Here is a 14,260-nt window from a genome sequence, read left to right as displayed (position 1 = left end):
GGCATTCTGGTGTTGTATCGCCTGTTTGTTATTACACAGGGGACCACGATAAAAAAAAATATATACTTTTATTAGATATATACTGCATTTGTCTCAAAGTAATCATTATATGTAACAGGAAGAGTCTGCCTAGCCTGTTGGAATGCGTTTGTCGCTTGTGCCATCTGAGTCATGCAGCTTTGTGAGCTGATGTTTCTTTGTTATGGCTTTGAAGGGTTGGAACGTCTCTGAATACTTTTATCATGTCGCACTATGCAGATAAAAAATTTTTTTTTGAGAGGGGTGACCTCTTTTTTTTTTTTTAAACCATTAAGCGTTCTGAATGATTGAAATGATCTTTTTTGTTGGAAATATTATTTGTGGTTTCTTAAATGTATCCAAAAGGGAGATTATGGGCACTAGGAGTACCTAAATCAACTTCCTTGATATTTGATAACAAAACCAGGCCTGATCATCTGAACCCATCATACACACACGAAGGAAGCTGATCAAAATACGCGCCTGCTCTATTACAGCTTTCATCCTCACAGTTTTCAGATAATTACCTTTTTGGACAATTAATAAATATTCGGAATTCTGTTTTTTGTCTCCAATTTATATTTCTTTCGGGCTAAGCCGAAAGGGCATGGAAAGAATATATATAAGAACAATGTAACTTTATTAACAGATGGAACATGAATGGATGTTTATTTGAAGAACGCATCTTCATACCATAAGCAGATAGGGATTGTTTTTTCTTACAATAGTATTCAATAAGTAGGCATCATCATATGCCAGCTGGCTCCCTCCTGTTGTGACTTTCTCTTGTCTATGCGGCGTGGTCCTACTTGCTCTTCTTGATGTCTAGGATGGGACTGGCTCATACATTGAGTCAATTCCACTAGCCGCCTAGGTCACCCTTTTTCTAGTGAATCGCTTTCATCACTAACACTGAACTGCAGTAACCCCTCTTTTAGGTGAATATGTGGTCCAGGCCTCTTCATACGGGCCCACTGTTGGCAGGAAATTTGCAATACTCCTTACCCAATCCTGCACTGTTAGTAACTTCCGAAAATAAGGAATGCAGCATGATCCTTTGATTGCGTGTGTATGGGGCCGCTAAGACCTAATGTGACAAGATTCACTGGCTCTGTTAAATGACCATTTTTCAATTTTTTAATAAAAATCGCAAATGTGCCCTTTCAACTTCAGCTCAACCTTCTACATTACTTGATAAAACACTGGTGCACCTCAACATTAGACAGCTCAGCTGGATGCTTCGTGAGATGGCTGTGGAACTCCTCTTGTCATTCAGGGTAACTGTGGCAAAGCCTGAAAATCCTGAAAGGAGCTTGCTATCACATGTTAAATAATGCCGGACCTCAACCTTACATATGATACCTAGGCATGAGAATACAAACCATACTGATTGTAAATGATGTAAAGAGTAAGCAGGAATATTATACTCTTCTAAGAACTCCATACTCTCCACCAATACAGTTCATCCTAATTCTGAGTAAGGTGCCAGTGCTAGAACTTATTCTAGACGCTCTTATCCAATGAGCCACAGTTATGTGTGTAAAGAATATCAGCTGGCAGGGACTTTCATTCTGACTGTATACTCCAATGGGGAACAGATTAAGCGTAACTGTTAGCTATTCAAATCTATGTGCCTTCTTATCTCTTTTTCTTCTTTTAATGTAACATTTGTAAAGCGCTCTGATTCCCTCACCGGGTCTTGTGCGTGCTATATAAAACTTTATAAATAAATACACTGGGGGTTGGGGAACCATGTATGGGCCTTCCTGAAGGTGATGCATTATTTTTGGCCATGATGTGGAAAAAATTGCAGTTTTATAACTCTGGACACTGTCTTCAAGTCAGATTTTTTTTGTGATGCAGTGTAGTTAAATGTACTAGGTCTGATTCATGGTAGATACCTATTGGAAATTAGGAAGAGACCTTTTTGGACCGACAAGCAGAGGCAGTAATGGGAGTCACAGGACATTAAAGGCATTTTCTTTAACAATTAGCAAGTCGAAGTTTCTGACGATCGTGGTGACAGGATTTTTTGGTTTGCTAGAAGCCTTCGGATTACGTTTTTAATCATTTAAAGGAAGATTACCTGAAATTCTGTAAGGCTACCATAGTGGGCATTGGCATAGCATGGCTTTGCATTGATCAACGTTCCAGCCAGTGCCATATGCACCTTAAAGAGTGGGATCTTCCTTTGCTGCCAAACTGGAAGAAATCTCTGGTGACAGCATTAATCTTGGCTTTCATGTTGATGTCACATGAGATAGATACATGACTGACACATTCTTGGAAAATGTTGGGAGGGACAGAGTTCAGCATGTCTTGTGTCCCAGAATGAAAACGTGAAAATGTTTTGGCATCATTGCATTTTCATCTGCTCTTTCCTGTTCATCCCTGCAAAACTTCAAGGCATTATATACAGAGAATTCCCAATCCTGGGAGCAACTAACCTTACCATCTTCCCATTCTCGCCAGAAAAATCGGGGAAGTTAGTACAGCTCAATACACCATTCAAAATCTATATCTTACTATTTAATGCATCAAAAATCCAGAAATCCACCATCATAATGTCCCATGTGTAGCAGCCAAAGAGCCACAACAGCACAGGTTGTTCTCCTCGCACAGGTTGTTTACCTTGCTTCCTTTTCTAGAGCAGGAACACGTTTAATGGTCTCTTTACAGAGGCGGCTGGTGAACTTTGGAAGTGGTGAGGCATAACCCAATACACACATACCCCATTTCGCACCACGCAAGCGAGGCCATATCCGGTACCTTGGGCAAGTGGAGGGAATGCGGTGTTCCTTCCCAACTATGTTTTAAACTGTGCTCTTTTCTGCTCAACTTCCCTTTGGCCTTTACCTATTGAGAGGTGGGTAAGTCAATGAATTAAAGAGGAGAACCGAGGCAAGGGTCTGGCTTGGCTCTAAGAGCCCATGCACGAGCCAGATCATGAATATGTTTCTCATGTAAAAGTCTTACAAACCTCATGCAAAAATTAGAGTCTCTTCAAAATACAAAAAAGTGTATTTTGTTAACATGCGGAAGTGTTTCACGTTAATACACCAGTTTAAATTACTCCCTTGAGAAGCACCTATTAAAAGTGATTTATAATACATAACTTAAAAGAATTCATCAACTCCCCCCCCCTCCCCACCCCCCCGAACGACAAGTCATTAGTGAACTAAGAGGCAAGTCAGCTGTCATATACGTGGCTTAGATTCCGGTTGTAGTTTGAGCACCATTATAGTCTTTTAAATCAAACACGAGAAGTTTATGTGCAGCACCCATTCTTGACTCACGTATTTGAAGGTGCTCTCATGAACGGATGCGTGGCGTCTGTGACTGTACCTTGGATCATGAGTGCTCTCGCAGCAGGAGGCGTTATGCCCCATTAACTCCAGCAGCAGCAACACTTTGTCTGGGTTCTTCTTCATGTTGGTGAAGGCACTTGTTCTACAAGCATGGACACGTGAAAGCTGCTCTTGCACTATTGATGTTGTGTATACAGGCGCAATAAAAAAAAACATTTCACATATAAAATTAATTTAGAGAACATGTGGAAAGAGAAGCGGCACAACAGAGGACACAGACTGTTACAATACAATAGTCAGACAGCTGCCCACCACACTTCGCTAGAGCAGCGTTTATGGGTTAATTTGTCTGCATCTGGCATCCAGGGTGGCCTCTCATAAGGGCAGAGGAGCGTCGTCCCCCTTCTACCAGGTAGCAAAGGTTAAACATAAAAGAATACAATGAATCAACATTTTATTGTTCACTGCTTGCCGGCTGTCTTGCGACGGCCAGCCTGACAACCTCTCCACTGAGCTGTCTTAGATAGCTGGGTGGAGAGCAGGCACAAGCAGGGTCGGATTGGGATCACAATTCGGCCTGGGCACTGACGAAAAAAGTGGCCCACATTCAAGAGGCGTGGCCCATATTTAAGGGGCGTGGCCCACATTCAAGGGGCGTGCCCTTTCATGAAACACCATTTGCACAGACAAGGAATGAAAGTGGTAGGATACTGTTCTTGCACAGGACACAGGGCCTAGGTGACAAGGGCCTACATGCTGAGCAACTAAAAAAAATAGCAAGGCCCCTTTCTGTCACAATATTATTCTAGCCCTCCAGCACAGGAGCACCTGAAAAGCAGCAAAGCCCCTGCTATTACTAACCTACTTAGCCCTCCCCAGACCTTCAGCTCAGGAGCACATGAACAGAGGTAAGGCCCCTGCAATTAGTAAATTAATCAGCCCCCCAGGCCCTCGGGAAAATGTCCTGGCAGGGGAGCACAAAACACAGCTTTCTGGGTTATTCCCAGGTAGCCAGGGGGGAGGCTGAGGTGAAGCTGGAGCATGGGAAGTGCCTTCCCAGTGTGTTCTGGCAGTTTGAGTGTTTACCATTTACTGTAGTATTACCCTTGTACCTGTGTATGGTACCCTTTTGTAACTTGCACACGTCACTTTTCTCTGGTATCACACTGTATGCTATCTCTCACTTTTGTTTGCTTTAGATACTTGCACAAGTGTCACCATTGCCTACGTAACGTTTGTTCTTGTGCTGGAGTGTCTGCCATTTATTGCAGTATTATACCTCTACTTGTACTTTGTGCGCTTTTGTAACCTGCACACATATCACTTTTTCCTCCTGTAATGTACCGATTGCTACCTCATATATTTTGGTTGCTCACTATTGTCACTTTTGATTCATGTAACTTAACGTTTGCTTTTGTAATTTGTCCACTTGTAATTTTTCTCCTCATGTATTATTGCTGTTCCTAGTGTGAAGCGCTCTGACACCTTCGGGTAAAGTCCGTGCGAGATAAAATCGCATAAATAAATAAATACAATAAAAAAATTCCAAACATCACCTGGCCCCCACAGCAAGACCCATTCTTCCTCGCCCACTATGCCCTGAATGTGAAGGGCTGTGGGCGAGGTGTTAAGACTAACACCGTTTCTGGGCTGCATGGGCCCCAGGGGGGCCGAGGTGAAAATGGCTCAAAGGCCTGAGAAACACCTGGCCCCCAGGGAGGCCGATTCTTGCAAACAATCACCCCTCCCCAGCCCAGCCTCAGCTTGATTGCTTGGCAGGGCAGGGGTGAAGGAGAGGCCACAGCTGACAATCGCTGTACGGCCGCACAGCGAGGCTGCTTGCATTTTCTCTGTCTGTCTCCGTGCACTCTGTGGGCCGTTTTTTTTTCTCCCCTTTCCTAGTCCACTCTCTGTGGACTGGGACAGGGCAGAAAAAAACGACCCACAGAGGGCACTGAGGCACCGGCCCTTCGGCCCATGCCCGAATGCCCGCCTTGCCAATCCGCCCCTGGGCACAGGCCCCCTGTGCCTGTTGGAGCGTCGAGGCAGCCCGCTCCAGCCAATCCTGGTGCTGCTCTCATTCTGGTCATCGGCACCATGAGAGCAGGATTGGGATTTGTAGAAGGGGGTTGGCTGAGGCTCCACGAGGTGCTGTCGTGCTGACTGCATTGAAGAACAAAAACAGGAGGAGGAAGAATCCTAGGTAAGTGCATTTTTTCTTTTTGGCCCACTGACAGACACTGTGAGAAACTCGCATTGCCTTGAGCCTCCACTCCAGAGCTCTCAGTCACGGGCCGTTTTAAATCTGTTAACGCACCATGATTGAGAGCTTTGAGCCTAAAGGCATTGTGATTTATTACAATGACTATCACTGCGTTTGGCTCTCCGTCTGTTCCACGCCCTCTACTGCTGAGGGTCACCAACTGCCACTGATGGCAATGCGGCAAAACTTTAGCAAGGAGAGCTGATTTTATTTTCTATGCCTGACCTGACTACTCTGGTCTTGGCACTACAGGCTGTCAGTTGCAGATGGCTCAGGTTGGTTCACATACAACACAGACTCTGTGCTGCTCACATCACAGCTAAGTGGTTCTGAGCAGTGCTGTCTCCAATAATAATGTGGAAAAAGAGCTTCATTCTGTTCTTGGCTGCACATGCTTTTTAGTTATCCACAGAAACCTCACACGCACTTCCTGCTGTAGTCCTCCCCTCCTTCCCACCTGTAGCAGGGCCTGGCAAAAGTAGACAATCCATGCAAAGACCTCTGGCATGAGTGACATGAAGCGTCATGCATGCATGCAGAGCTTCATCCTTCAATGCCCTAGACTGCATTTATTAACTGCGCCTCTGCCTGCTCAACTACACCACCAACTGGAACGCAGTAGACTGGAAGTACGATGGTAAGCACAACGTGATTGTCATTCTTGTTGTACTTTCGGGCCAGCTGGGCCTAAAGGACTTCGTAGTGATTGTGCAACTAATGACATGGGACAGGTAATGACTATACTGCCGGTACGTGCCTGCCTACACAGGCCACACCCATGCACTTTTAACCAAAATACATGTATGTGGGTGATGCACAGTAAGACCATCTTGCAATTTTTGGCAAGGTGTTACAGTACATTCCTATCCAACCTTAAAAAAGCATAAAAACAACAATTCAATTCAGTAATTTTTTACACAGATAACTCTTAACGTTACCACACCCCAGGTCACAGTCATCTTGCAGTATCATAGGCTCATCAGACCAGGAAGTCCTTTAGGTGGGTGGATGGCACGTAAATGATAACTTGGGTGGTCACTTCATTCTGAGGATCTTGGGGTACAGGACTCCTGCCCAGGGCTGCAGCGTGGAGAAACCTTGGAGAAACCTCTGGGGGTATGGAGTTTGGCCGTGTCTCGTTCAGACCATGAGAGACCTTGGTCTGGATCATGGGCGAAGGTGATGTCCACACATCTGTCTCAGACAAAAAAATCAGTGGATGAGTCGGCAGTTCCTGGAAGGGTTCCCTTGACCTTCTTGAAGAAAGAGACGTTGCGCGTGTGCTCTTCATCACCTCTGTGTGCGATGATTTGTGCCCTTGCATCCTACCAGAATCCAAGCGTGTCATTCAAAGGGCTTCCGGAACTTGCAACCAAGATGCCGGTTCTTAACATAAACAGAGTCTCTAGGCTGGATTTCAGAAGGCTGAGACTTTTGCTTGTTGCCCTCCTGCTGAGAATCCTTGCATTGTGATTGGGGTTTGGAATCCAACAGGTGGTACAGGATGGTATAGTTGACAACGCACCCCATGCTGGCATGCCCTGGGGCTTGGCAGTGGTTGATTCCAGCATCTTCCAATACTCCCATAGGAATCCATAAATTGCTCTCTCCATTAGTTGTTGCTCTGCATGAGCGATGCAGATCACCTTGTTCAAGAACTGCATGAACTACTCCACCTCCTCGTTGGCTTGCGACCAGAGAAGTGCTATCTTGCGTTGCTGGATGGCCGACAACCGAAGGTAATCCACAAATTCCTGGCTCTGAAAAAGTGGTCCATTGTCTGTCTGCAATTTCTCATAAGACCATGGGTTACAATCACCTTTTCTATCATTGCAAGGACTTCTGAGGCCATTTGTGACTGACTAGTTCAATATCTGGGTATTTGATGTAGAACTAAAGCGTATTTTCCATCTGTTAGGTGGCCAAAATCCAGACTGGCTCCCTCCCATGGCTGCTGGGGACCCTTTTTGGTTAGCACTGGGGCAGGTGCCTCTGGAGATGTGGCCACCTGCACCACTGGCATAACATCACCACGGCCGCCATCATTTTATCCGTGCCGGGTAACTAGACTTTCATGCTGAGCCTGTTCTTGGTTTTGATTACTCCTTGGTAGCCATAGTAGGCCAGCTGAATGGCTTGGTTGGTAAGGCTGGTGGGATTCACCAATCAAGGTCCCCAGAGCAAACACTCACTGGCGTCTGTCGAGAGCTCTTGGCAAATGTTGAACAGAGATTCTAGAACCCTTTTTTGCCTCTGGGGTCCTCTGTGACAGGTGTGCTTTCAGCATCCTCCCCTCACCGGACTGGACCCTAGCATTTACCAGTTGTAGGCGTTCGTCTTATTTGGCGGCTTGCAAGAGAGTGGCAAGTGGCAAGGTTAGTGGCTTGGACTCTCGGCAACATACCAGAGTACTCCACTCTCTCCTCTGCCTCCTCAGCTTTCTTGGTGGTCACACCTCGGGGATGGTGGGAGAGGTAGTCCGTTGGATTGGTGGGGCCTGGTCTGTACTCAATATGGCAGTCATACTCTTGTGTCTGGAGCATTCACTTCTCAATGCAAGGTGGCGGTTTGGATCATGACAGGTGGTACAGCGGCATCAGGGGTTTGTGGTCCATCGTGGCTACAAACGGGTGCCCATGCACATATCAGTGAAAGTGTCTGCAGGCCCAGTTTATGCAATAGTTCCCTCTCGATTTGTCGGTATCGTTGTTTATGCTCACTGTGAGGGACCTCCTAACATACTTGTCTGGGGTCCAGGCTCCCTATCGCTGGGTGAGAACAGCTCTGAGCCCTTATAGGCTAGCATCCACTGCGAAGTTTGTTGGCCTCTGCGACAGAGTGGTGTCGGCCGACAGGGCTTCTTTGGTCCTATGTAAAGTATTTTCATGCTCTGTGCTCTAAGTCCGTGTGGCGTTTGTCTTGGTGAGTTCGCACAGAGAATGGGTGAGGTCCGTGATGAACCTCCCACAATAATTGACCATACCTAGAAAGCTCTGAAGTACCGATATGTTGGTGGGTGCTGGGACTTCCTGTACATCTTCTCTGGTTCTGGCGCTACTCTGCTGAGAAGGTGTAATAAAAAAACTGAATCGCCATTTTAAGCACCCACATTTCTCCAGATGGAGAGTTCACCCTAAGTCTTTGATCATCTGGAGGACTCTGTGGAGGTATTCTTGGTGTTCTCTCATTGAATTGGCATATATCAGAATGTCATCACTGACATTGAAGACTCCTGCCAATTCGTGGATTGTGTTCTAAAAGACATTAGCAGCACTGGATATACCAAATTTGAGGCAGCGATACTTCCGCAGGCCAACGTGAGTGGCTGAGCGAAGGTCTACTTTTAAAAACCACTTCGCTCCACTGGGTTTCCCAAGGATATTATCTACTGTGGGAGTTAGATGGCGTCCCTGTTTAATGGCGCCATTGGGAAGTTGCATGCCCACACAGATGCAGACTTCCCCGGGCTGCTTCTGCATCTTGGGTATTACGATCGGTGAGACTCACGGGGTGGGGAGAGTCACTTTTTCAATGATGCCAGCATGCTCTAGCTTCTCCAGCTCTTCCTCGACCTTTGGCCAGAGATGAAATGCAATGAGCCCGAACCACAGTTCTACCAGCTGAATGGACCGGTCGATGTGTAGCTTCACCTCTTTCCCTTTCAGACATCCGATGCCTTTGAATAGGTCAATAAATTCTTTGAGAGTGGTAGATAGCTCCTCCACTTGTACTCCGAAGGTGAAGGATGTCAGTTCTAGCTCCTCTGCTGTGTGCCCACTGACCAGAATATCATGTCCTCTATCAGCCACATTGACGGTGGTGTCAACACTTACTTCCTTGTGGGACACTGGCAACCTGAAACACCCTGTTAGTGGTATGGGTTGTGCTTGTCAAGTCTATTTGTGTGACTGCATTGCAGGCTCCGCCGCCAAGACGCCTGCAATGCAGTCACACAAATAGACTTGATAGACACATACTCGTGTCGGATTAGATTTCTACTTCTACTGCCGCTTTCATACTTATTTGATTCGTACTCCTGACTTGCGTGTTTACTGGAGTGACATTTGAGGGACCACTTTATCTCAGTTTCTACAAATACAGTGTGACCGAGCACAGTGGTGCCGGTTTGGAATTATCACCGGCATTACGATTATTCCATTTGATTTTTTTCACCGGACAGTCCTTATTATTAACAGTCTTCGTACAGCACCACCATTATTGATCTACAGCGTCGCGTGCACCCTACTGGTTTGGAATTGTCACCGGTCTAATGACTACCCTGAGGGTTTGTATTACCATACAGCCCTGAAGAGTCAGGAAACTACTGGTTTCCCTGACGAAACACGTGTCGGCTGACTGCGCTGTACAAACGGTATTAAAGAACAAAAGACATCATTCAAGAATTCTGTTCTGATTTGATTTAATCAAATTCTTTTTTATGATACATTGTGATACTATATGTGTGCACGGGAGACGGGCAAATGTATATGTTGTCGTTTCTTTCTACACAGATTAAGGGGTTAAAAGGTTTCCCCTTCCAGTTAGCACCATAGCTTACATTTGCAATCCTAGACACTAACGTTAACAAGCTGAGCGACATTCTTCCTACATACTAAAACCTTGTTCTTATAGCATCAACACCTTTTACTCCTAACGAGCTGCTTGGATATCCTTATGCTCAAATGAGCATCATGTAGAAAACTCAACTTCAACTATATCTGCCAGTAAAATTAACAGTGTATCAGCATTACAGTATAAACCCAACTATCACATAACTAAATGAGAACATAACAGAGCAACACACTATTATCACAACTATACAACGACAGCACAACAAAAAAAATGCACAATATAATGCAGGCTGATATTTAACCATAGCTTGAGCTTCAGAGTATGACACCACAAGTCCCAGCTGAAGTAACATCATAACAAGATAACCTCCATGTAGTATATGTTAACATATTAGAAAAACACACCATAAACATACACACAGAACCTCAAGACTATTACCTTACCTACCTATAACACATGCGTGACTAAGCATTGCCATCACAAACACAGTTATACCAATAGTAACCTTTTCCATTTCAGTCATCTCCTGTGAGCCAAAGTTCCTCAGAATTAGCACCGACTTCCTCTTGCAGATTGCTCTGGGTTGGATTACAGTTTCACTTCTTTTTGTAGTAATGAGTGTTTCTTTCTCAGCTTACATCCCCTTTTCAGACTGTACTTATTCTCTCAAGGCTGCCACAACACAGAGCCATTCTCTTTGAAGCTCCTAGGATGATTCTTCTCAGTGTTGGTCAGTTGCTGTGATACTGATCTCCACTTTATAGCATGGCCTCTCTATACTTAGTCGTACAATGCTCCTGTTGGTTTCTACAGCCTTATGCTGCACCTCTGAGACACCGGGGAGCATACAATTCAATCTTTTCCTGCATTACCAAATTTCCTCCAATCTTAGCCAAACACACCGTGCATTCCGTTGAATTGCAAGCTACCCAGGTATTGCAGAGTCCTTTTTTTAGTTTTTTCATATCTGGCACCTGTGGAAGCCTGAACAGCATGTGCATGAATTGCAACCTGTTCTCACTGTTAACACATACTCTGCACCCCTATGTACTGCGATTAGCCATGATATTCCTTTCACTTATACAGGGCCCTTTTTTGGTGCGGACTCACTCCCGATTGTGAGCTTCCAGGCAAGTCTGCGACCTTTTTGGTCTTTCTTCACTGATTTCTCCCCATGCTCATTCTCTTCCTATTGTCCTGTGTGCGTGCACTCTGCTTGACTACCAGCATGCTCTCAGGCCCATCTCAGTGTCTTCAGGTGTGTTCAAAATCACCCATCAGTTCTGACATCCTTGGAATCTGTTTCTTTCAGATTATTCCAAAGGCTTTGGTGGACGATATGGGGTGGAGAAGGACAAGGTGGACAAGGCGGCCGTCGGCTTCGATTACAAGGGTGTGACAGAGAAACACGAGTCACAGAAAGGTGAGAAATTAGGGCTATGAATGACTGTGGGCTTTAAGGTATTGTACAAGACAGATAATCACATGGATTCTGTCTGCTCTTCATGTGCACTGAGTTGTACAATAGACTCTTAACATTATGGCTGTTCTAAGTAGGGCATGTGTTCCACTGACAATGAAAATACTCACCAGAGGAATTGAATAATTGAAAAGCTCTCATCTTGTGAATGCAAACAAAAATATATAATTCTTAAGTAAACCTGCAGTAATTTGTTCTGTCTGCTTTTTACTCATCACTTATCCATGCAAAGTGTCCTGCCTAGGCCATTCATGTTATTTATGTTGAAAAGAAATGTTTACATTTTGTATACATAAAGTACTTAAATGCACCCCTAAAATATATAGGATCAATATCTTATACCTCCTGGAGGTATTTGGTAGAAACTAGGGCCTTTGCCTTTTGCTGGCTTGTTACCAATGGCATACCAGACTTCCCCTGGCAGCAAAGTTTGAAAGTGCGGGTCCAGAGTTATTTAGACACATCTACTTTCTCCTCTCCTTTTGATGGCTCTGAATTGGACAACAGTGCTTACATTGCTAAAAGCAATCAAAGAATTGGTATTTCTTGCATATATGCAATCAATGGCCCAGTAGTAACAACCCAAAGACATTTTCTACTATTGCCAATGATGTACCAACATTTTAATCAGGAAGAGATCCAACCATCCCTCAGATGCTTGCTACATCGCCTTTGTGTTTTGGGACATATTTGCTCAGAAGCCACTTCGCTTTTCATTCTTGCTATTTCTAGGCTGCCATTTCTGAAAGAGTCTTGCAGCTGTCCTGGTAGCTTGTATCGTTATGTAAGAACTGTGATCGTCTGAATGGAGATGAACAGAGCTGAATGACCAATGGGATGACATTGCCTCCGGCTCTATAAACGTTCACTTATACTGAGGCAAGAGTAGTGTCTATTTGATGCCCTAAATAGGCTTCATATTGTAAGGAAGCATTTGACTTGAACAAGGGGTGGATCTTGGAAATGCCTTGAAATTACAGAGACATTTTAATACCACCCCTTCTAATGTCATCACCGCAGAGTGTGTTCCAGAGGGTCGTGATGCCATTCGTATGCTTAAGTGCAAAACAGGCTCCAAAGATCTAGATAACTCGCCTGACTGTGAAGCATGAGTCCCTTTGGTAGGAGTCTCCTTCCAATCCATCTGTGCAGAGCAGGTTCCTGCGATAAAGATGTAAGTGCAGAGGGAAGCCCATGGGTAGCTGTTTTTTCCTCTCCATCCAATGCAGAGTATGATTAAGCAGGGAATGTGGTGTCCTTACAGCTCACCTGTGGAGTAGTGACATGCTCTTCGAAACGTCTTTGAGGAATAGGGCCCTGAGATAAAAATGGCCTTCCTGTCTGTCACCACAGAGCAGAGTCAAGGAGCCAGCCTGCTTGGTGGGGATCGAGTTGTTGAAACTGCATTTGCCAACGTGGTAGATGCACTCTCTGAAAACTGAATGCCCTATGGGCAGCGTTGTTTTTGAGGCCACCTCTCTGTTTAGCTTAACAAAATGAAACTCCCGAAAAGGGGTTAGTTTCTGTGAAACACAAAAGCAATCTCGCTAACGGGCCTAGGGTATTTTATTTTTGTTTGGCACAGACATTTTTGTTTGACTGCCCCATACCTCAAACCCTCACAAATAAATGGCAGAACATCTACCCTAAATAGGGTTAGACTATTGGCACAGTGACCTATCAGCCATGTGGTGGATCGGCTACTGGGTCAAAGCTTTCCAACTACAGCGTCAACTTAGGCTCCATCATTGAAAATATTGCTGTTCTCCCACCTCTAACTCGGACGAGGAATTATGGAATTGATGGAGTTTATGATGGGCTCTCACTCCGCTAAATGGTAATTAAAGCCATGGTCCACAAAGCAACTTTCCGCGCCCCACTTGGGTTCTGCACTATTAAGCACGGCCCACTGCATCTTATACAGTTGTTATGATAACTTCCAAACCACAGTAATTTCAAAATGGTCATTGAGAACCTCCCACATGGACTAATAGGCTTATTTAGAGGCTGACGTTTGGCACACCAGCCTGGTTGACGATGGACTACCGCCCCGCCCCCCCTTTATCTAGAGATCCCCACCCACCTGTAGGGCATCGCTGAGCTGAAAGTGCATCTACCGGTACAGTAGATCCACATTTGGCACAGCTAAACACAAAGCGAGTTGCCATATTGAAGCAGCCTGTTCAGTATTATTCTTTCTATGTCAGCAACAAAAAAGAACATCAGGGGCTTATTGGGAGTTTTTTGCATAGGTAGATAAAAATAAATATCCATAATGTGCAGGAAGTTTTCTCTTTACATGTTAGGAACATATTTCTATTTCCCTGACTGGGTCCATTATGCCTTGCATGGCCGTCACTGGCAGAAAAATCAGTTTAGGAAGCTCGCCCTAAATAGGATAGTGCATCCACCACTTTGACCCAGCTGCCACGTGGTGAATCGGCTGCAGGGTCTAGGGTTTCTTATGGTCTACCATCAGAAACGTGGTGGTTCACATAACTCTAAGGTGGATAACCATATGATTAGCGGGTGATAGTCTGCCTATTTGTGGTGGCTCTTCTCCTTCAACAAACCCTAAACAACCCCCTAAATAGCTACATGCAAAATCTATTTTGAGAA

At 45.0% G+C, this 14,260-nt stretch overlaps 1 protein-coding gene across 2 annotated transcripts in view; it reads left to right on the top strand.

The window, feature by feature from the left end:
- The window catches only part of LOC144820631 (src substrate cortactin-like), a 186,473-nt gene that overhangs the window by 100,012 nt on the left and 72,201 nt on the right, over positions 1 to 14,260 (top strand). For both annotated transcript variants that reach the window (XM_078677948.1, XM_078677949.1), the window contains exon 7: positions 11,474 to 11,584. In XM_078677948.1, the coding sequence (XP_078534074.1) occupies positions 11,474 to 11,584 (111 nt within the window). The remainder of the gene's footprint in view (positions 1 to 11,473; positions 11,585 to 14,260) is intronic.

The sequence above is a fragment of the Lissotriton helveticus genome, chromosome 1_1, assembly GCF_964261635.1.
Source record: "Lissotriton helveticus chromosome 1_1, aLisHel1.1, whole genome shotgun sequence".
Lineage (NCBI taxonomy): Eukaryota > Metazoa > Chordata > Amphibia > Caudata > Salamandridae > Lissotriton > Lissotriton helveticus.
This window is presented reverse-complemented; position numbering and strand designations above follow the sequence as displayed.